This window comes from Salmo trutta, chromosome 33 (assembly GCF_901001165.1).
Source record: "Salmo trutta chromosome 33, fSalTru1.1, whole genome shotgun sequence".
In the NCBI taxonomy this organism is placed as follows: Eukaryota; Metazoa; Chordata; class Actinopteri; order Salmoniformes; family Salmonidae; genus Salmo; species Salmo trutta.
Genome location: NC_042989.1, coordinates 14,463,470 through 14,486,579, shown reverse-complemented (window position 1 = coordinate 14,486,579; position 23,110 = coordinate 14,463,470). Strand labels below are relative to the sequence as shown.

Sequence of the window (23,110 nt, the reverse complement as noted above, 5' to 3'; positions counted from 1 at the left end):
GGGGAGGGGGGCCCTCGAGGGCCTCTGTCTGGGGTCTGTGGGCGGGAAATCAGAGGCCTTGACCTGGAGGTAATCCTGGATCACCCTCAGGCTTCCAGCTCCAGGACCCAGCTGCACCAGTCTGAGTGATTGATCACCCAGGGGTGGGGTGGAGAAGAAGAGATCAAGGCCTGGTGGCGATGCTCAAATAAAGGGAGGGATGATGGGAAGGGGAAGAGAGAGGAAGCAATAAATGGATAGATGGAAGGTGAGAGGTAGTATGAAAAAAGGAATGAAGGGATGGAGGGGAGGGAGGGATATTGCGAGAAAGAGTTTAAATAACAAAGGTGGTCTGGGTCATGTGTAATGAGCAGTAATACAGTACCCCCCCCACTCACCTTGAAGTTGTTCTCTTTGGGCTTGCGTCTCATGATGATGTTGAAGGACTCATAGGGGTCCTCAGTGGTGTTCTGAATACTGCTGGTCATATCCTGCTGGTACTGGTTAGGGTCCAGCCACACTCTGAACGTCCTGGTGTCTCCTCTCAGTTTGGGCTTGGGGTCAGGGCCTGGGGAATAGAATAGGGACAACACATTGTAGTACATTATGGTCAAGATTGAATTAATACGTATTTGCACAAAGGTAAAACGTTTCCCTGTGCATTTCCAGCAGGAATAGGATAGTAGAAAGAACATATTTAAATAGAATATATGATAGGATTGTAAACAGTTTAATATTTAAAAAGTTATTGTTTTTAGTATTAATTCACTTGAGGAAAAAAACAAAACAGGCATGCAAGGCAGAAACTGGTATGTGATCTTGTGACATGCAACCATTGATTTATATACTGTATATACACACACACACACACACACACACACACACACACACACACACAAAATGACTGACAGGGGGTGCTGTTTTGAAGCCACCACACCATCTTGGTACTTCCCCACCGTTGTAAAAAACTATTTTGGAAGCTATAGAAATGCATTTAAAGTCCACATTAATTTTTACCATGTTTATTCTATTACAGACACCTAGTGCATACTTTAAAAATACAGTTGAAGTCCTAGCCACGTGGTAGCTCACCACATAAGACTCTTCAAGCCCCTTCTTATTAATGGTATTTGTTGCTTTTATACGTCTTACTACTCAAAAGTCTTAATTCCTGCGTTTCTAAATGTCTGCGCAAGTGTACTTTTGGACATACAGTTGAAGTCGGAAGTTTACATACACCTTAGCCAAATACAGTTAAACTCAGTTTTTCACAATTCCTGACATTTAATCCTAGTAAAAATTCCCTGTCTTAGGTCAGTTAGGATCACCACTTTATTTTAAGAATGTGAAATGTCAGAATAATAGTAGAGAGAATGGTTTATTTCAGCTTTTTCTTTCTTCCATCACATTCCCAGTGGAACAGAAGTTTACATACACTCAATTAGTATTTGGTAGCATTGCCTTTAAATTGTTTAACTTGGGTCAAACGTTTCAGGTAGCCTTCCACAAGCTTCCCACAATAAGTTGGGTGAATTTTGTCCCATTCCTCCTGACAGAGCTGGTGTAACTGAGTCAGGTTTGTAGGCCTCCTTGTTTGCACGCACTTTTCCAATTCTGCCCAGACTTTCTATAGGATTGAGGTCAGGGCTTGACTTTGTTGTTCTTAAGCCATTTTGCCACAACTTTGGAAGTATGCTTGGTGTCCATTTGGAAGACCCATTTGTGACCAAGTTTTAACTTCCTGACTGATGTCTTGAGATGTTGCTTCAATATATCCATGTACATTTTATTTTATCATGATGCCATCTATTTTGTGAAGTGCACCAGTCCCTCCTGCAACAAAGCACCCCCACAACATGATGCTGTCACCCCCGTGCTTCACGGTTGGGATGGTGTTCTTTGGCTTGCAAGCCTCCCCCTTCTTCCTCCAAACATAAGGATGGTCATTATGGACAAACAGTTCTGTTTTTGTTTCATCAGACCAGAGGACATTTCTCAAAAAAGTACGATCTTTGTCCCCATGTGGAGTTGCAAACCGTAGTCTGGCTTTATTATGGCGGTTTTGGAGCAGTGGCTTCTTCCTTGCTGAGCGGCCTTTCACGTTTATGTCGATATAGGACTCGTTTTACTGTGGATATAGATACTTTTGTATCCGTTTCCTCCAGCATCTTCACAAGGTTCTTTGCTGTTGTCCTGGGATTGATTTGCACTTTTCGCACCAAAGTACGTTAATCTCTTAGAGACAGAACGCTTCTCCTTCCTGAACGGTATGACGGCTGCGTGGTCCCATGGTGTTTATACTTGCATACTATTGTTTGTACAGATGAACGTGGTACCTTCAGGCGTTTGGAAATTGCTCCCAAGGATGAACCAGACTTGTGGAGGTCTACAATCTCTTTTCTGAGGTATTGGCAGATATCTTTTGATTTTCCCATGATGTCAAACAAAGAGGCACTGAGTTTGAAGGTAGGCCTTGAAATACATCCACAGGTACACCTCCAATTGACTCAAATGATGTCAATTAGCCTATCAGAAGCATCTAAAGCCATGAGATCATTTTCTGGAATTTTCCAAGCTGTTTAAAAGGAACAGTCAACTTAGTGTATGTAAACTTCTGACCCACTGGAATTGTGATACAGTGAATTATAAGTGAAATAATTTGTAAACAATTGTTGGAAAAATGACTTGTGTCATGCACAAAGTAGATGTCCTAACCGACTTGCCAAAACTATAGTTTGTTAACAACAAATTTGTGGAGTGGTTGAAAAACGAGTTTAAATGACTCCAGCCTAAGTGTACGTAAACTTCCAACTTCAACTGTATATTATGTGAGCTAAACATAAAAAAAGCATGAAAACATTGTCCTTAAAGTATAGTTTTACGTAACATTCTAATGTTACTGTCCCCACTGAAACAAAAACACTTAAATACATTTAATTTTGTCCTTGAAACATTAAATTTAAATACTGTAGAATACCATTCATTCCTATGGAGGACTGCTCCTTCTGGGGAGTGCCAATATGGCCGATTGGTGGCTTCAAAGCCTCTCACTAGCCAATACATAGCATCAGCAATCCAGGGTTTTTATATACATCGTTGCATGCAACTCAACTAACCCCAAAATTGCATTTGGAGGTTTACTGATAACCCAATTAATTCTCAAACAGTCTATTAGCCAATACATGGCTAATGATGTACGGCGGTGGTATACGAGCCTGGCAATGTTCATCACTTATGTAACAACACAAGGACACACAGCGAGAGAGATGAGAGAGAAAGATGAAAGATCTTGAAATCAGAGAAGCATTAGTTACACTGGCCAGACCCCCAAAAATACATTTTAGGGGTCATCATCTGCCTACCATTTCATGAATACCAGGGCATCTTCCCTGGTCCCCAAGAGAGCTAAGCTTTCAAATCCTAGTCCAGGCCACTAATCTCCCACCTCACTATCCACCCCCACATTACATTCTCATGCCACTCTCCCACCTCAGCACCGACACACATTACATTCTCATGTCTCTCACACACACACACAGGCTAGAGGCTTTAGACTTATTCCCATGGGGAGCCACTGACGCGCCTGTGTGTGTGTGTCTCACCTTTCACAAACATTTAAATGGGAGTATTGGTGGTGCCATAGTCCAGAGCCCTGGTAGTGAAACTCAAGCCGGTGGCCCCATCCCATGCATTTCCTTTAAATCCCCTCTACTAAAAGTAGTGTGGTGCGATTGACGAACGAGTGGCTGGAAGGAGGACACTTACACACTGAAATAAAGGGCTGAGGACAGCTGGAGATTGGTGTCTGAAGAGCTAGGCAGGCAGGCAGCCAGTAGGGAAAAGTAGCCAAACTCAGATTTAGGCGTTTGTATCTTTGAGCTATTTCCAGCTTTGCTGAATTTTACAGCTTATGGCAATGTAGACCAGGCAAAAAAGCTTCTATAAAAGCTTTTAAATCTCTATTGGGTTGCTGAATAAATGGAGGATAAATAAATAAATAAATAGAAATGATAGCGCCACTTTTCACAAAGTGCCCAGTGATAGGTGTCATGTCTGTCCCTGGCTCGGCCCTGTGGGCATCTGAAAGTTTAAACAGCGCTAGGCTCGTTACATAGATACACCAGCCCAGTTAGCACCTCTCTCTACATTTTTAATACAGTGGGAACATGGAGAGGAGCGAAGAAGGTACATAGTGCTTTGGTAGAGGTGCACGGACACATGTTCAGACGGGAAAGGACGAACACTTAGGATAACATTTCTGGAGGTTAACCTGACATACACTCCAATAGCCCGCTCTGAACGCTGCTGGTGGAAGAGGAAGGCTCTAGGTACAAGTTGCCTGTAGTAGGCTAAGCCCTAGGATCAGCGTACACTTCCCCAATCATAACCTTAATCATTAGGAGGGGTAATGCAAAACTGACCTTCGATCAGGGTAATATGCCTGAATGTCTCTTTTCATAGCCAAACATTTAGCGGAAAGAAAAGCCATGGCAGGCCCAGTCACAGCTTCAATAGGATGGATCTGAGACTATGCATGTCATGTTGGGAGTCTAGAAAAGCCTGTCATACAGTGCAAGTATTCAGACCCCCCCCCCCCCCCCCCCCCCCAATCTACACACAACACCCCATAATGAAAAAGCAAAAAAAACAGATTGAAATTTTGGCAAATAAAATATATATACTGAAATAATCCCATTTTACATAAGTATTCAGACCCTTTACTCAGTACTTTGTTGAAGCACCTTTGGCAGCAATTACAGCCTCAAATCTTCTTGGGTATGACGCTACAAGCTTGGCACACCTGTATTTGGGGAGTTTCTCCCATTCTTCTCTGCAGATCCTCTCAAGCGCTGTCAGGTTGGATGTGGAGCGTCGCTGCACAGCTATTTTCAGGTTTCTTCAGAGATGTTTGATCGGGTTCAAGTCCGGGCTGTGGCTGGGCCACTCAAGGACATTCAGAGACGTGTCCCAACTTGTTCCTGCGTTGTCTTGGCTGTGTGCTTAGGGTCGTTGTCCTGTAGGAAAGGTGAACCTTCGCACCAGTCTCAGGTCCTAAGCACTCTGGAACAGGTTTTCATTAAGGATCTCTGTACTTTGCTCCGTGTATCTTTCCCTCGATCCTGACTAGTCTACCAGTCCCTGCCGCTGAAAAACATCCCCACATCATGATGCTGCCACCACCATGCTTCACTGTAGGGATGGTGCCAGGTTTCCTCCAGATGTGACGCTTGGCATTCAGGCCAAAGAGTTAAATCTTGGTTTCATCGGACCAGAGAATCTTGTTTCTCATGGTCTAAGAGTCTTTAGGTGCCTTTTGGCAAACTCCAAGCAGGCTGTCATGTTTCTTTTACTGAGGAGTGGCTTCCGTCTGGCCACTACCATAAAAGCCTGATTGGTGGAGTGCTGCAGAGATTGTTATCCTTCTGGAAGGATCCCCCATCTCCACAGAGGAACTCTGTCAGAGTTGCCACGGGGTTCTTAGTCACCTTCCTGTCCAAGGCCCTTCTCCCCCGATTGCTCAGTTTGACCGGGTGGCCAGCTCTAGGAAGAATCTTGGCGGTTCCAAACTTCTCCCATTTAAGAATGATGAAGGCCACTGTTTTCTTGGGGAACTTCAATGCTGCAGAATTGTTTTGGTACCCTTCCACAGATCTGTGCCTCGACACAATCCTGTCTCGGAGCTCTTGGGAAAATTCCTTTGACCTCATGGCTTGGTTTTTTCTCTGACATGCACTGTCAACTGTGGGACCTTATATAGACAGGTGTGTGCCTTTCCAAATCATGTCCAATCAATTGAATTTACCACAGGTGGACTCCAATCAAGTTGTAGAAACATCATGTATGATCGATGGAAATTTCAAGTCTCATAGCAAAGAGACCAAATATTTACACAAGTATGGTATTTCTGTTTTTATAAATTTGCACAAAAAAAACAAACTTTTTGCTTTATCCTTATGGTGTATTGTCTGTAGAATGATGAGGAAAACTATTAATTTAATCAATTTTAGAATAAGGCTGTAACGTAACAAGATGTGGAAAAAGTGAAGGGGACTGAATACTTTCCCAAAGCACAGTATAACATGTCCCATTCTATATTAATAAAATTGAATAAATAAAATATTGAGAAGCTTTCAGGTACGATGGGTTGCCCTAAGGTTAATGGAATGTTAATGCGAACAGGTCAGTTCTCTGGTTGAGTGTCACCATGACAATCCCACTAGACTTCATGGGCTGGAAGTTAGGGGGTCGGAGGAGGATGATGGGAAGGGCGTGTGACATGAGTATGTGTGAGTGTGTATGGGCAGGATGCGTGTGCCTGTGGTGGTGGGAAGTGCATGTATGCACATCTGTGTGTGCGCGCGCCAGCCTACCTTCCTCGATGACACGGCCTTTGTCGTCCAGCATGCCCTGCACCTCGCAGCCCCTCACGTAAGCCAGGCCTGTCTGCTCCACAAAGGGCTGGCGGCGGTCAAAGCGCGTGCCGTAGGGCAGGTTGGGCCGCACCGTGACCAGAAAGCAAACGTCGTGCTTACGCAGCCCTGGGAAAGGTGAAAAAAAGAAAAAAAGGAGAGGAGAGGGAGAGGGAGAACGCCCCGTCAGCGCTCGGCTGATCTTTAAAACATGAAGTTGTAATTATACAAGGGGGAGGAGGAGAGGGGGATATTGAGATGACATTGAGCCATCCTCCTGCACGCTGAGGTTTGCTAGGTGTGGGTGGAGAGCAGAGACCCTTTAATAAAACTACAGATTGATTTTAAATGAATCAATTCACTAAATTGACCAGCACAATTTCCACATCATACATTTCATCCTTCAAAACATTCCTATTTGACAGAACAACCTCTCATGCTAGCTACAGTCAGCAATGTCGTATGGTTTGATGTGTTCATGGTAAAACAATGAATCTTGATTTGATTAATTAGGATCCCCATTAGCCGACGCAAAGAGCTAGTCTTACTGGTTTCCATCACAATACCAGGGAGGCCAACACCACCCTGTTAACATTATCTACAGTAGCCCTGCTGCACCCGTTGGGGGAAGAATATAAGGAAATAGAACACTGAAGCCAAGTGGTCAGGGCTGGTAAGAAACATGCTTACAGGCAGACAAGCCTAGAGGAGGTCACAGGTCAAGGTACAGCAGGATTGATATAGAGGTCTGGATGAAAATACTATATGGAGGACATTAAAGGCTTCATTAGTGAGATGTTGAAGTGGGATCCATAGAAAGATAGAGGGAGGGAGACAGTCGGTGAGAAAAGGAGTATAAAAGCTAGGAGACAGAAAAATAGATGGCATAGAGCAGTGGTTCCTAAACATTTTATAGTCCTGTACACCTTCAAACATTCAACCTCCAGCTGCGTACCCCCTCTAGCACTAGGGTCAGCGCTAGTGTTGTTTTTTGCCATCGTTGTAAGCCTGCCACACACACTATACGATACATTTATTCAACATAAGAATGAGTGTGAGTTTGTCACTTCTCACGAGCCGGGTTGTGACAAAGAGCTCTTATAGGACCAGGGCACAAATAATAATAATCATTTTTCTCTTTATTTAACCATCTTACATATAAAACCTTATTTGTTCATCAAATTGTGAATAACTCACCACAGGTTAATGAGAAGGGTGTGCTTGAAAGGATGCGCATAACTCTGCAATGTTGGGTTGTATTGGAGAGAATCTCAGTCTTAAATCATTTTCCACACAGTCTGTGTCTGTATTTAGTTAGTTTTCATGCTAGTGAGGGCCGAGAATCCACTGTCACATAGGTACGTGGTTGCAAAGGGCATCAGTGCCTTAACAGCGCGATTTGCCAAGGCAGGATACTCTGAGCGCAGCCCAATCCAGGAATCTGGCAGTGGCGTCTGATTAAATTAAATTCACATAGAACCGCTTGTTGCAATTTCGATCAGGCTTTCTTCAGATATCAGTAAGTAGACTGGAGGCAGGGCATGAAAGGGATAACAAATCCGGTTGTTTGTGTCATCCGTTGCGGGGAAGTACCGGCGTAATTGTGCACCCAACTCACTCAGATGCTTCGCTATATCACATTTGACATTGTCCGGTAGCTTGAATTTATTTCCTCACAAAAAAATCATACAATGATGGAAAGACCTGTGTGTTGTCCTTGTTAATGCAGACAGAGAATAGCTCCAACTTCTTAATCTTAGCCTTAATTTTGTCCCGCACATTGAATATAGTTGGAGAGTCTATGTAATCCTAGATTCAGGTCATTCAGACGAGAAAAAACATCACCCAGATAGGCCAGTCGTATGAGAAACTCGTCACCATGCAAGCGGTCAGACAAGTGAAAATGATGGTCAGTAAAGAACTTTAAGATCGTCTCTCAATTTAAAAAAAAACGTGTCAATACTTTGATAACCAAAGCACTTATGTATGTTGTAAAAGAGTATCATGGTCGCTCCCCATATCATTGCATAGTGCAGAAAATACACGAGAGTTCAGGGGCTTTGCTTTAACAAAGTTAACCACTTTCACTGTAGTGTCAAATGTCTTTCAAGCTGTCAGGCATTCCCTTGGCAGCAAGACTCTCTATTGGTGGATGCTGCAGTGTACCCAAGTGGCGTCGGGAACAACCGCTTGCATGCGCGTTACCACTTCACCATGTCTCACTGTCATGGCTTTTGCGCCATCAGTACAGATACCAACACATCTTGACCAACAAAGTCCATTTGATGTCACAAAGCTGTCCAGTACTATAAAAATATCCTCTCCTGTCTTGGTTTACAGAAGAGGATGTCTTCCTTAATTGACCCCCCATAAACATAACGGACATATACCAGCAGCTGCGCCAGGCCCACCACGTCTGTTGACTCATTCAGCTGTAACGCATAGAATTCAATGGCTTGTATGTGAAGCAGTAATTGTATCAAAACATCTCCTGCCATGCCACTGGCGCGTCGTGAAACAGTGTTGTCTGATGAAAGCATTGTCTGTTTAGTTTTTTGGCCTTTTCCCCCAGAACTGTCCCAGCCACATTCACGGCAGCAGGAAGAATTAAGTTCTCCACAATAGTATGGGGCTTTCCTGTCCTAGACACGTGGTAGCTCACCACATAAGACTCTTCAAGCCCCTTCTTATTAATGGTATTTGTTGCTTTTATACGTCTTACTACTCAAAAAAGTCTTAATTCCTGCATTTCTAAATGTCTGCGCAAGTGTACTTTTGGACATACAGTTGAAGTCGGAAGTTTACATACACCTTAGACAAATACAGTTAAACCCAGTTTTTCACAATTCCTGACATTTAATTCTAATAAAAATTCCCTGTTAGGTCAGTTAGGTTCACCACTTTATTTTAAGAATGTGAAATGTCAGAATAAGAGAGAATAATTTATTTCAGCTTTTATTTATTTCATCACATTCCCAGTTGGTCAGAAGTTTACATACTCAATTAGTATTTGGTAGCATTGCCTTTAAATTGTTTAACTTGGGTCAAACCTTTCAGGTAACCTTCCACAAGCTTCTCATAATAAGTTGGATGAATTTTGGCCCATTCCTCCTGACAGAGCTGGTGTAACTGAGTCAGGTTTGTAGGTCTCCTTGCTCGCACATGCTTTTTCAGTTCTGCCCACAAATTTTCTATAGGATTGAGGTTAAGGCTTTGTGATGGCCACTCCAATACCTTGACTTTGTTGTCCTTGACTTTGGAAATATGCTTGGGGTCATTGTCCATTTGGAAGACCCATTTCGACCAAGCTTTAACTTCCTGACTGATGTCTTGAGATGTTGCTTCAATATATCCACATAACTTTCCTACCTCATGATGCCATCTATTTTGTGAAGTGCACCAGTCCCTCCTGCAGCAAAGCACCCCCACAACATGATGCTGCCACCCCTGTGCTTCACGGTTGGGATGGTGTTCTTCAGCTTGCAAGCATCCCCCGTTTTCCTCCAAACATAACGATGGTCATGTGGCCAAGCAGTTCCATTTTTGTTTCATCAGACCAGAGGACATTTCTCCAAAAAGTACAATCTTTGTCCCCATGTGCAGTTGCAAACCGTAGTCTGGCTTTTTTTAATTATGGCGGTTTTGGAGCAGTGGCTTCTTCCTTGATGAGTGGCCTTTCAGGTTATGTCGATATAGGACTTGTTCTACTGTGGATATAGATACTTTTGTACCTGTTTCCTTCATCTTCACAAGGTCCTTTGCTGTTGTTCTGGGATTGATTTGCACTTTTTGCACAAAAGTACCTTCATCTCTAGGAGACAGAACGCATCTCCTTCCTGAGCATTATGACGGCTGTGTGGTCCCATGTTGTTTATACTTGCATACTATTGTTTGTACAGATGAACGTGGTACCTTCAGGCGTTTGGAAATTGCTCCCAAGGATGAACCAGACTTGTGGAGGTCTACAATTTATTTTCTGAGGTCTTGGCTGATTTCTTTTGATTTTCCCATGATGTCAAGCAAGAGGCACTGAGTTTGAAGGTAGGCCTTGAAATACATCCACAGGTACACCTCCAATGGACTCAAATGATGTCACTTAGCCAATCAGAAGCTTTTAAAGCCATGACATCATTTTCTGGAATTTCCCAAGCTGTTTAAAGGCACAGTCAACTTAGTGCATGTAAACTTCTGACCCACTGGAATTGTGATTCAGTGAATTATAAGTGAAGTAATCTGTCTGTAAACAATTGTTGGAAAAATTACTTGTCATGCGCAAAGTATATGTCCTAACTGACTTTCCAAAACTATAGTTTGTTAACAAGGAATTTGTGGAGTGGTTGAAAAACGAGTTTTAATGACTCCAACCTAAGAGTATGTAAACTTCCGACTTCAACTGTATAACATACTGTGGTTGAGGAAAGGCACTTCTCCCAATATAAGTGAAGACCAAATCAATGCAGTTATCATATTCGATGGTCCAACGTCCCTGTCTGTTATTCGGTGCTTTCCCGGGTAAAAGGGTGGTAGCTCTTCGGCTACATCAGATTCACAACTGTCAGTGTCCATGCCAGCTGGGCTAACAACAAATGTAGAATTACTGATGCTAGCATTGGATGTGCTCGTGAAAGCAGAACAACTTGTGTCGTCGACAGGTGCAGGTGTAGTACTGCTGGTGTCTCTATGGACGTGGGCCTTAAAAAAAAAAAAACTATTTATCCATTTTAGAGCAAACAGAATGAGCAGCAGCTACGTTTTGGCTTCATACGGACCGTTAGTGGAATTCCCGCGAAAGAGTAATGGTTAATGTGATAGGATGTTAATTACTTGAGTAGGTTACCTGTATTTGACATTGTGTTGTTATTTCGCTGAACACTAGATGGTTTAATTTTATTTTTGGCAGTGAAACGAGGCTACTCAGGCGAGGATAAAAACCTCACCCAAATGTATAGCCCCGTTGGAAAATATAAATGGGCTGTTTGGAAATTATTTTTTCTCTATCCCCCGACGGCATTGCGCATACCCCAGTTTGGGAATACCTGGTATAGATGGAATGCTGAAAGGAAGAAAAGAGGGGGAGAACGAGAGAGCAGGGGATAGAGAAAGGAGAGGTAGGAGAAGAGAGCCATGTACCTTCCCACTCGTGTTTGATGTGGTCTCGAACGTTGAGATTTACAGTGATGTCCGCTCGGACGCGGGCGGGCCAGTTCTCGCCGATGTTGGGCTTGGCCACCTCCACAATGGAGAAGGCTGTGATGGTCTGAGCCATCCTGGCCCAGCCCCCAAACACCACACCACCATACTCTGACTGCCTATAGGAAGACAAGACAACAGGTCAGCCCCTAAACACCACCATACTCTGACTTCCTGAATGTAATAAAATGTATTATAATATATGAGTGATACAAAATTATACATTTGAAAGAAACAGAAATATGGCAACCTTATTTTACCATCAGTTATAAGTGTGTGTTCTCTGCTCACCATGGTTTCATGCGAGTCACCACGTCCTCCACGTCCTGTCTGATCTCGTAGGTGGACTCCAGACGGAACAAGTTGAAGTTTCTCAGCAGGTAGTCATGGAGGGTCAGGAACTGCAGGTTCAGCTTCGGCAGAGCCAGACAACCTGGAACACACACACACGCAAAGATGAAACAGATTTGGGAACAAATGCTCAGAATTGGATGCATGTCATTGGTATAGACCTATTACCTACACATCTATTTCAGAGTAACACAAATAGGGCCCTGTGTTTTCCCTGACAAGGAACAATTCTGGACCCACTTGACAGGGACAATCCCTTAGCTAAAAGTTGACTATACAGCTAGTTTTACACCTTTAATCTCCTGGCAGGCTAAAACAGCCTTATAAAATGTCGATAGGCTCATGGATTTCAATGGCTTTAGGACTGTAGGCATCTTAGCTGGTGAAGGTGCTCCAGCCAGCCTAAAGAGGATTGCCCATTAAGAGGATGCCAGCTCAGGTGCCCCTGAGGTGTGGGATAACAGCAGTGTGTGTGTGTGTGTGAGATGAGTTTGCGAGGAGATACCGTAGAAAGACACGGACCTTCGCCAGAATAGTACTCAGTGGGGACGATGTTCTCATCCCAGATAATCTTCTCCGTTGGATAAAGAGGCATTTGATTAAGTTGCTCAATCTGGGAGATTCTCCTCTCATGACGAGACACCTGGAAGAATGTGCGAGAAGGAAGAGAGAGAGATGAAAGACAGAGAGAGAAAGAAATTGGATGAATGAGCCATTGGTGTACTCTGGCACTGACTGCCCTTGCAACACATATCCTCCTCTTTACTCACTAGATCAGACAGCGGTATTAAAAACAATGTTTGGTCAAATGAAAATCGGGTCAGACGTATTGCGTCACACCAGTCACCGTCCGCCTGTCATGACAAACCCCTCATTCATTCATGTGTTTTAGGTCAGGGGCCTTAATGTTGTGGCCTAAATTATGGTTGTGTTCCAAACATGATGCAGAAGCCTATATAATCCCTGTGTTCCCATATGTGATCAGTCAGTCAATAACCGCCATGCTACGCTAATCCTGTTACACTGCTGTGTTCTCTGCCAGGCACTATCCAACCCGGGGTTTCGTCATACTCATGTCCATCAGGGACTGGCAGAGAGGTCCATAGAGCTCTAGACCCTATGCCCCAATGGAGAGTAACGTTCAGTTCAAATACCTATGACAATTTTAAAACTATGCAAAAAAACTAAGAAATATCATAATGTTGGATCAAATTCACCGCAATCCAGGAAAACTCAAGTTCCCAACTTCCCCTCGGAATTCAGTCCACATTAAAGGAAAAACAATATTCTGTTCAGAATTCAAGAGCGGTTGGTTAATGTCTTGGGGAAATGAAATAACCATCAGAACAGTGATAGCTAGAGGCTGAACAGAGCCTAACTCCAGTCAGCTCATTCTCTCCTTCCCCAGGTTTAATTGCAGACTCTCTCTGCAGTGTGTGTGAGCTGCTCTGCTCCCTACCGTACAGCACAGCGCCCCGAGCCTCTGACAGACACATAATACCTAACTGGACTCTTTGGAGATTTTCGGTTGCCCAGGGCAACCCGGGGCCAAATGAGTCCCCTGACATTGTTTCCCAGAACCAATCTAATCAGCTAATTATGGAAAAGCTTCTCTTCAGTAGTGGGGAGAGGAGGCCTTGAGAAAACTTGAAGTGGGTAATTACAGTAGTAAGGACAGAGCAGCAGGTCAGTGGCTGGTCGCTTGGTGACGGAGGGTTATGGGGGATGAGACTTGTTTTCAACACACTGGATGCCTGTTTTTAGGAGGGACTAAGGGTGTGTGTGTGGAGAGCAATCAGATCAACTGCTGTCTTTTCCTAGGATAAGAAAAACATTGCTGGGTGTTGCATACTGTATTCCAAGGTCAAAAGCATAAATTAGCGGCTTCTAAAACGAGCCACAAATACCCGTTACGCCGCTACGCTCCCCAGGCGATTATTGTTCTGAAAATGACCATATCCTGACGTTGCTGCTGTTTAGCCAAGCACCTCATTATCGTTCACTTCCCATCACCCCTAACCACAGATCTAGGATCAGATCACCCTTTCCCCATTCCTAACTTAAAGCATTAGGACGATGACACAAACATCTGATCCTCAATCAGTGGTTAGGGACAACGTCTCCCTGTTTCGTAGCAGCACCTACCAGCAGCTCCAGGAGGACCTCCTTCTCATAGGTGGTGTCCTGTCCCTCTGCCAGCTCTGGTAACAGGCATAGATACGAGGCCACCCTGTGGAGAGTGTTGGAACTGCACAGAGGAAAAAAGAAAAAACAACAACTTCAGCATATTTGACATTACGAACTTCCAATTAACATTTATTTCCTTTGAGCATCATGATTTAAACAGTCGTATATTTTCTGCTAAGTCAGTGTGTTTACTACAACATGAAGACCCAGGGGTAGAAACGCACATTCAGGAGAATATTTACACTGTGCCGATTATTCTATTTTTCGGAGGAAAACTCCCCTATTCCAGTGTCCGGGTCGCTACGCTTCATTTGACAATATGAAAAATGCCACATTCTCCCAACGCACAGGCTGTTTCTTAAATCTGTGCTTGTTAGAATTGCAATGTAATGTATGCTAGTCCTTGTGTTTTCCTCAGCTCTGCTAAGTAGCGGCCACTGCAGTCCTGCTCTGTCAGCACGGCGTGTACAGGGACCGGGTCGATGTGATTATTAAAATCCAACTGCAGAGGCTGCCTCAGCATGTGCCGTGACACAGGCAGCGTTGGTATAGAGAGAGACACTGTGACTGAGTCCTGTACAGACAGACAGGGACACGTGTCACTGTGAGCAGAAGCGTGGGCAAGCCCGTGATGATGCCGTGGTTTGAACACATGGATCCGTGGTCCGTCTAGGGACTGGTATGGGTCAGGCTGCTGTACTGTACTTCATGACAAAGCTAAAATAGCTGCTTTGAGTTGTTGAGGAGATGAATGCAGCAATAATCTCAATATCAAATCATTTCTGATAACAATGAAGTACCTTACTGTAATTGTTTTCAAATTAAAAAAGGGTAAAAAAGAAACAAAAAAACTGATTCTTAGCAAAGAGCAATTTCTCAAGCAAGAATTCTGCTGGGACTGTCTGAGTGGTCTGAGTGGGGAGGGGAAAATGGCGCCGGAGGAGATGGCTGCCGTTTTACTAGCTCCTAACCAATTGTGCTATTGTTTGTTTTTTCACGTTATTTCTAACTTATTTTGTGCATAATGATTCTGCCACCGTCTAATATCTTGTGTTTGACAGAGTCGTGGATGAACAACAACGTGGATAACATACAGCTGGCTGGGTTTTCTGTCCATCTGCAAGATAGGTACGGCTGTCTCCGGTAAGACAAGGGGTGGTGGTATGTGTCTATTTGTAAACAACTAAATCTAATATTAAGGAAGTCCCAGGTTTTGCTCGCCTGACGGTAGAGTATCTCATAAGCTGTGGACCACACTATTTACCAAGAGAGTTCTCATCTATATTATTCGTAGCCGTCTATATACCACCACAAACCGATGCTGGCACCAAGACAACACTCAATGAGCTGAATAAGGCCATAAACAAACAAGAAAATGCTCATCCAGAGGCGGTGCTCATAGTGGCCGGGGACTTTAATGAAAACTAGACGTTATTGGCAGAGAGGTTTGGAACTCTTTTTTATTTGTCTATTAACTAATTCACCACCTGGTGATTTCACAAGGCAGGCCAAAACTCCATTATACCAAAACAGGCTGAAAACTCTTACACCAAAGGCCATTATCATCATTTTCACAATATTATTCCAAACTCATAGTGCAGAAATGTATATAAAACACAGGAAAATGGGCCTTTAAAACTGAAAGGGAAAAACACCCAGTCTGTGTGTGTTTTGGGTACTTAGCAGATCAATCGGGAATAGTGGACGAGTGGCAGTTTATCTTGTGGGTAGCACAGCTGAAATAGCTGGCATTAAAAATAAGGTTCTCTGGGTAAAAAGTGCCTTGTTAAAAGTGATGGGCATATGTGGAGTTTCCACAGCTGCTTTGAAGCCAGTGGGGCGACTGGATAACAATGCAGAGCCTGGCTTTATTCATGAGAACAACATTACACAGGAGAAACGACAGCTTGAGCTTCTCTCTCTTCTGGGATAAATACACACAACAGCTCTGATACTTCACAGCCTGGCTTGCTGAGACCCAGTGTTAACCATCTCAAACTCAGCAGCACCTAGGACCAGGAGGAAAGGAGACAAGGATAGGAAAAGGGAAACCTAGTCAGTTGTACAACTAAATGCATCTTCCGCATTTAACCCAACCCCTCTGAATCAGAGACATCCACGTCATTGGCGCCCGGGGAACAGTTGTTGTTCGGGTTAACTGCCTTGCTCAAGGGCAGAACGGCAGATTTTTGTACACCTTGCTGGCTCGGGGATTCAAACCAGTGACCTTTTGTTACCTCTAGGCTACCTGCCGCCGCCCCACACACACACACACACACAAGGCCCCATCAAAGGGGGGAATGCTTTTTGCTGAGGCCACTCCCTAACATGATCTGACAAACACAGCTGTTCAAAGAGTTTATTCTCCGGCCCCTGTAGATCGATTCAATTAATGAGGCGAGTCTCTCTCCCCCTCCGACTGGCACCACTACTGCACATTCAAGGACTCACAGGCTGACTAACATTCACTGTCAGGGGGGGCAGCGTTAGGGATGCTAGCGTTACGACACTGACAACTCAACGTTTGTCATCAGGGTAGCGTGAAGATTTAAAAGTTTAAGATGTCTATGGATGTTCTTTTCCTCCACACACAAAAACAGCTTATATTTCACAGCCTGGCTTGCTGAGACCCAGTGTTACCTATATCAAACTCAGCAGCACCTAGGACCACAAAGAAAGGAGACGAGGATAGGAAGCGCACACACACACTAACAATTGATTTTTCTCCCACCCGTCTATCGCAGACACACTTTACCTGAGATGACCAAACTGTTTTGTAAGGGATTCCCGTGTGTCCACTGCTGCCACATTGGACAGGGCAAAGTCCTGCAGCTCTGGGAAATGGGCAAAGGCGGCCCTCTGAAAGACAACACACAAACATTAAAAGCAGGTGCAAACACCCCCCCCAAACACCTCAGAGCCAGTGTTGTCCCTCATTTATTAAACCAGCATCTATGTGGGGCTAGAGAGAAGTAGGGGAAAGAGAGATGGACAGATGGTGAGCCAAGCTAAGAACAGATGAATCAGCCTGTATATTTCTCTGAAGATACATTTGATCATATCAAGTTGAGAGGTAAAAAAAAACAAAAAAAACAACAACATGAAACATGTGGAACACTGAAATCTATGGAGAATTCTCTCTGGGACTGAAATGTGACTTGATATTCTTTCTTGTCAAAGACCTCTGGAAGCTGTCACTAAATCATGAATGATTCATATTGGTACGTTTTACTCACAGCACCGGCCACGTCGCCCAGGTGCACACAACTCTCGTGCTCTAATTTCAACACTTAAAATGTGCCACTGACGTTAACAACAATCCCTATCAAATAAACGATTTTAATACACAATACATTCTTAACAAGACAGGCAAGGCAACCAAACAAAATGGAGAACAGCATGGTGTTGTATGCGTGTACCTGCAGTGATGTGATTCTGTCGTAGTGGAGTGTGGTCATCTCCTTCTCTGTCAGGGCGTTGCCCGTCTGGTCGTTGATCTCAAAGCCTGTGTAGAACTTCAGCATGTCCAGTAACTGGCAGAAGAGGTGACCCTCCTTCTCTCTCTGCATGAGACTGGACAGGTGACAGCTCACCACCAGGTGGGAGTCGTCCAGCACCGTGTTGAACCAGCGCCTGGTGGGCAGCAGGGCCTGAACACAGACATAGAATGGAACCACACATTACACGTCATGGTAAAACAGCAGCCTTTATACAAGACCAGAGCCTCAATAATTATAGATTTTTTTTTACACATAACACATTGAGGGTGTTATAAAATCCAGCCTACTATTACTATGCAGCCCAGGCCTGTAGCTGATAACAAGGAGACGGTGCAACATCACAACCAGGATTAGTCCATGTATGGATTGACTCAGTCTCTGAGGTCATTCAGATCAATCCATCTACAACCCAGAATTCCCAGCATTGAGGCCCAGAGTATAAATAGGGCCCTATTGATAAAGGCTCTATTTGAGAAGGTTGTTTTTGACTCTTTTTAATGAGGGTTAGAGAGTTCACATTTCCAAAAAAGAGGAAAGGAGAAAAACAATGACAATACTTATACAGAGACATTTATGGAAAATGGCAACACCAGAACCTTGATTTATTCCATTGAATTCACCTCTATACAGAAGGCAGGTGCTGCAAATGATATTACCCTCTCACAACACAGGCAGGCATTATGTATGGCAGCCATCTTTGATCACCACACAGCCATGACAGATAGACAGCTCAGCCTAGCAGGCGTGTAAAATGTAGGGTCTCTTTTTCCAGTCCAGATTCACAGGGCATCATCATATCATCCCAGAGAGGCAAGTATGAGATTTCAGCCATCCCTTTGTAAAATGATACTGCTGAGAGGGAAAGGATTTCTCCGGAGGCAGCTTGCCTTGCCGGTGCCAGGGGAAAAAAGTATAGCCTGTCATCGGATGCAATAGAACTCAATTTATCCTATCCTCCCTGTGTGGAAACAGGAGCACCGCTGCCTTGCAGCCCGGAGAGGGAAGGGACCACCTTGACTGTGACACCTCGCTACATGTCATCATAAAGCCAGAGTAGAGACGATAAGAAAGCAGGCTACATTGTGACCTTACACCTCTGTTAGAAATAACCTTGATTTTCTCTCAGTCATCAAAAACCAGTCATTCAGGGACAGGGTTCCATACTCAACACAGATCAAGACCAAAATAGCTATATAGGTAAGTACAGCAAACTCAATAGTGTCTTTGCATGCTCAGTGATTGCAGATATTCAGTTGATCATATATAAAATGGCTGCCTGGTACCCTTCATAACTACACAACAAGACCATAGCGTCCCTTATAAATGGTGTTCCTTACCTCCAGGTCAATCATGAGCTCGATGAACCTCTCGCAGTAGTGCACCTTCTCCATGGGTACAGGGCCTGAGAGAGAACACAGAGAGACATTCAGATCAGGTAATAAAATACATGACCATACACTCTGCTATCACACAGGAGGGAATGGGGGGAGGGGTGACGTGTGTGAGAGGTAGTGCCAGGAAGTGGCCCGGGCGTGCACGGAGAACACGGTGTGTCTCTTCCTCAGGCACTGCAGCACACTGGGAGATCAGCCCTCATTAGAGGAGGTGTGTGTGTGCCCGTGCTGTGGACCAGGACTCTGACGGGGACGATTAGAGTCTGGGTCTCAGCATGACCCCCTTCACCCAGCTGCATGTTGGGAAAGATGCTATTCTGAGCACTCAGGTTGGCTGGGAGGGGTCTGGTCACCCTGCATTACATCACCATGGAGGCTGTGAGGAGGGGGAGCATCTGGACAGGACTGCTCTTTCAAAGTGGGGGTCAAGTCGGAAGGAAAGGATGAACTTTGGGACAGATAGAGGGTTGAAAAAGTGGGTCTCACACCGGTAATGAGGTCTGAGCTGAGAGAAGGCGACAGCTGAGACGGTCACAGAGAGATGAGGCCTGCGCATAGATAAAGACTATCAAAGATCTATGGCTAATCATATACAAGGATAAAGGCTAGCAAGTAACACCTGCCTGGGCTGTCCTCGTCTGCCACTGGTAGGAAAGGGGATACCTAGTCAGTTGCATGACTTAATGCATTCAAACAAAATGTGTCTTAACCTAACCTCTTTGAATCAGAGAGGTGGGGGGGCTGCCTTAAGCAACATCCACTTCCTCGGCGCCTGGGGAGCAGTTGTTGTCAGGGGTTAACTGCCTTGTCCTTGAGCAACAACTGTTCCCCGGCCTCAGAACGGCAGATTGTTTTACCCACCTTGCCGGCTATGGGATTCGAACCAGCGACCTTTCGGTTACTGGCGCAATGCTCTTAACCGCTGGGCTGCCTGACGCCAGAGTAAGATTTGTACCTCTGCTAACTTTTCAAATAAATTTGCACAACAAGGTGTGACAACTTTTTCTGTATGAGGACCATTTTTAGCCTTGAGAATCTCTCTTCTTAGTAAATCCTGCTGCTTGTGGGGAATAATGAAACACTGCTTTGCTCATAAATCATAACTGTGTTGCTAAATGTTACCTGCTGGGGAAATGGACACCAGAACACCAAGAAACTTCTTAATGAGCGCAGAGAGGAACGTCCTCTCCATCTTAGCTCTGGAAATAAAAGCAGGGAAATAATAATTAGCGATACGCATCACAACACAGTGCCTTTGATGGGACTATTTCTACTGGTCCAGATACAGGCAGAAGGTCTATTTCTACTGGTCCAGATACAGACAGAAGGTCTATTTCTACTGGTCCAGATACAGGCAGAAGGTCTATTTCTACTGGTCCAGATACAGGCAGAAGGTCTATTTCTACTGGTCCAGATACAGGCAGAAGGTCTATTTCTACTGGTCCAGATGCAGGCAGAAGGTCTATTTCTACTGGTCCACATACAGGCAGAGGGGAAGGTCTTACTGCTCTGATGCTTTGCCTTCCAGCTTGTCAAAATTCTTCTTGATCAGATTCCAAAACTTTTGGAGCTTGGGAACTTTCTTCAGCTCGTGTTGCAGTCTAGACTGTAAAGATGACAGTGTGTTCATTAATCAATCTTAAGGATGCTAAAAAATAGTAAAACCCAACATTTGCACTAGGAATGTTGTTTTTGGCTCACCAACCCTATTCCACTTAATCAACCACAATTTGTAAATGTGTAAAATATTGTCACAATTTTAAAGATAATACATATCTAACAGCATGACAGTTCTAAGGACATAAGGGGAAGAGGAGTTCTTACAGGTAAGATACACATCCACATGGGCAGTGAGATGAGCTGCTGCACCTGCTCTCTAATCAAATCCACCTCCTGAGAGAGAGAGAGAGAGAGAGAGAGAGAAAGAAAGGGAGTAGGTCGGAGAGGGACATAAGGATATTTGTACATTGGTAGACTAATGGCAATGCACCAAACTGATTAGAATCATCGCATTGAGTTCAGGAGAAACAGAGGGGATGAAAATAGATTTTCAGAGTGAAACTGGTGCAATGGCTACCCATAGTTTTGAGAAGGAGTGGAGAATACAGATGTGCTAGGGCGACACCCGAGTACACAATTTGAAGCGTAATACTGCCATCTAGTGGAACCTGCACCAAACTACTTTTATTAAAACCACCTCCAGGAAGTTTTCCATTTGTTAGCTCATCTTCGTGGCCCTGAGACTACTGGATAGGAGTAAGCAGTAGCTCCATCTAGCTTCAGCTTTGTTGCTTTCACCTATCCATTGTCATCAGGCCAGGGAAAGGGGAGTGAACAAGGGCAGAGGAAAGGGACTCTTCATTCTATGGTTGTTACTAACATACTTTCGCAATAAAACAATGCATTACTCAACTTATATTATGTGGTTGATTCAGCCAATAACTTATTCCACATTTCCAGAGAGGTAGACATTGGTTGGTGTGTGACATACCAGGCTGTTGAAGCAGTGGTCGAGGAAGACCAACAGTACAGTCTGCTCCTTCAGAGTCAGGCCAGCCTCCTCTCCAGCCAGCACGGCCTCCATCACACACTTAAAGAAGTACGGGAAGTGGCTGGGCTCCTTCTTAAAGACCTGGATAAAGATAATAAACCAAGGGATAAAGAGGACATGCATTGATATTAGAGGACATTGATCAATGCTTTTCCCTAAGTAGCCGTAACGCTGGGGCTGTCCCTGTACAGCAACACCCATATTCACACCATAGCATGTTGAACAACACTCGCTGTTAACACAGATAAGAATTTGCTATGTGAACCAAAGGATCAACATTTCTGTTTGACAGGCCACTGAATGCATTCTTACCTCCCAGGCAGGGACGTTCTCTCTGAACTTCTCATTGACTATGCAGCAGATGGACATGAGGTAGGCATTACTGGAGACCCCCGGATTATAGTTCACCCACAGGTAGTTCTCCAGGTACTGACTGCGAGGCAGGACACAAATAGCAGCATATTAAAAACATTAAATGAATGATAACGTATTCAGGCCAAATTAAAAAAAGGTCAAAAACCCACCTGAACTCCAACAACATGATCTTCCTAATGGCGAACCTGAAGATAAAAAATTGCAGACATGGAGGATTTATTCTACTTGTAGTAAGACAAGTTAACATTAAAAAATACTGATGCTATTCAAGAGTTGAGTTCACTCACTTGGACTTGAGAATCTCTCTCTCATAGACATCCTCCAAAACCTGAGTGGGTGACAATTATAGTTTGTTAGAGCAAGCAGACCGTCTCCTCCACTATATTCATAACACAAGTTTGTCAGTAGAAGGCTCACCTTTGGGTCAAATGGTAGTTTATTCTTGGCATGGGGAGCCCAGTATCTGTTAGACAACTTAGAGAAGAAAGAGTGTTATTATAACAGCAATCCATAGTACACCCCCCCTCCTCAGAAACCCTTCCCCTCCAATTCAAAAGGATGGCAACCAGGACTGTGTTCAATACGAAAAAACGGTGCGCAATGTTCAATCAAATTGAAACGGTTCTGTTCTGAACGTCCAGTTGAAAAGCGGGGCGGGGTTGTGGAATGCCGTCAGCAACGTAGCAAACGTTGAAACGAACGGAACGCACCCCTGCTACATTGTGATTCGGTCAAATAAATCAGTGACATAAAAAAAACCTCACATCCCAGTTTCCCAATCCCGACAGGTAAGGACGTTAACAGAGTAAAGTTACAGCAACTACCAATGTGATGCCCAGAATAAGCAGATATAGCAGTTATTTTAGCACAAGTGTAATTGAGACACCTATTAAAAAGACACTCATAAAGCATTAAAACATTATTTGCGTATATAGTTACCTGTGTGACATATTCTGCGTTGATTTGGGACACAGAGGGCGCAGATGCTTTCTTAGCATGGGTTTGATTCTCCATGTCGGTGTTAAACTCGCTATCTTACTTTCCTGAGGAAAAATGTAACTATAGGAGAACATAGCAAACGACTTATTCCAATGACATTTGTAATTTATAACACTAGTATGCTAGCTAAATTTGGACGAGCTAGCTAAGTTGACTTTACAGTACAGCGAACTA

At 44.1% G+C, this 23,110-nt stretch overlaps 1 protein-coding gene across 3 annotated transcripts in view; it reads right to left on the bottom strand.

Moving 5' to 3' along the window:
• Nucleotides 1-23,110, bottom strand: part of aqr (aquarius intron-binding spliceosomal factor) — a 58,146-nt gene that overhangs the window by 34,767 nt on the left and 269 nt on the right. For 2 of the 3 annotated variants that reach the window (XM_029729877.1, XM_029729879.1), the window contains exons 2-19: nucleotides 22,877-22,980; nucleotides 22,355-22,411; nucleotides 22,225-22,265; nucleotides 22,087-22,122; nucleotides 21,875-21,995; nucleotides 21,503-21,643; nucleotides 20,836-20,904; nucleotides 20,517-20,617; nucleotides 20,134-20,210; nucleotides 18,955-19,019; nucleotides 17,537-17,767; nucleotides 16,873-16,976; nucleotides 14,076-14,178; nucleotides 12,453-12,573; nucleotides 11,871-12,012; nucleotides 11,520-11,698; nucleotides 6,351-6,518; nucleotides 378-547 (exon numbers count right to left, since the gene is read on the bottom strand). In XM_029729877.1, the coding sequence (XP_029585737.1) occupies nucleotides 378-547; nucleotides 6,351-6,518; nucleotides 11,520-11,698; nucleotides 11,871-12,012; nucleotides 12,453-12,573; nucleotides 14,076-14,178; nucleotides 16,873-16,976; nucleotides 17,537-17,767; nucleotides 18,955-19,019; nucleotides 20,134-20,210; nucleotides 20,517-20,617; nucleotides 20,836-20,904; nucleotides 21,503-21,643; nucleotides 21,875-21,995; nucleotides 22,087-22,122; nucleotides 22,225-22,265; nucleotides 22,355-22,411; nucleotides 22,877-22,951 (2,001 nt within the window). In that variant the 5' untranslated portion in view covers nucleotides 22,952-22,980. Of the gene's footprint in view, nucleotides 1-377; nucleotides 548-6,350; nucleotides 6,519-11,519; nucleotides 11,699-11,870; nucleotides 12,013-12,452; nucleotides 12,574-14,075; nucleotides 14,179-16,872; nucleotides 16,977-17,536; nucleotides 17,768-18,954; nucleotides 19,020-20,133; nucleotides 20,211-20,516; nucleotides 20,618-20,835; nucleotides 20,905-21,502; nucleotides 21,644-21,874; nucleotides 21,996-22,086; nucleotides 22,123-22,224; nucleotides 22,266-22,354; nucleotides 22,412-22,876; nucleotides 22,997-23,110 lie in introns of all 3 variants that reach the window. The other variant, XM_029729878.1, reaches the window with a different exon arrangement.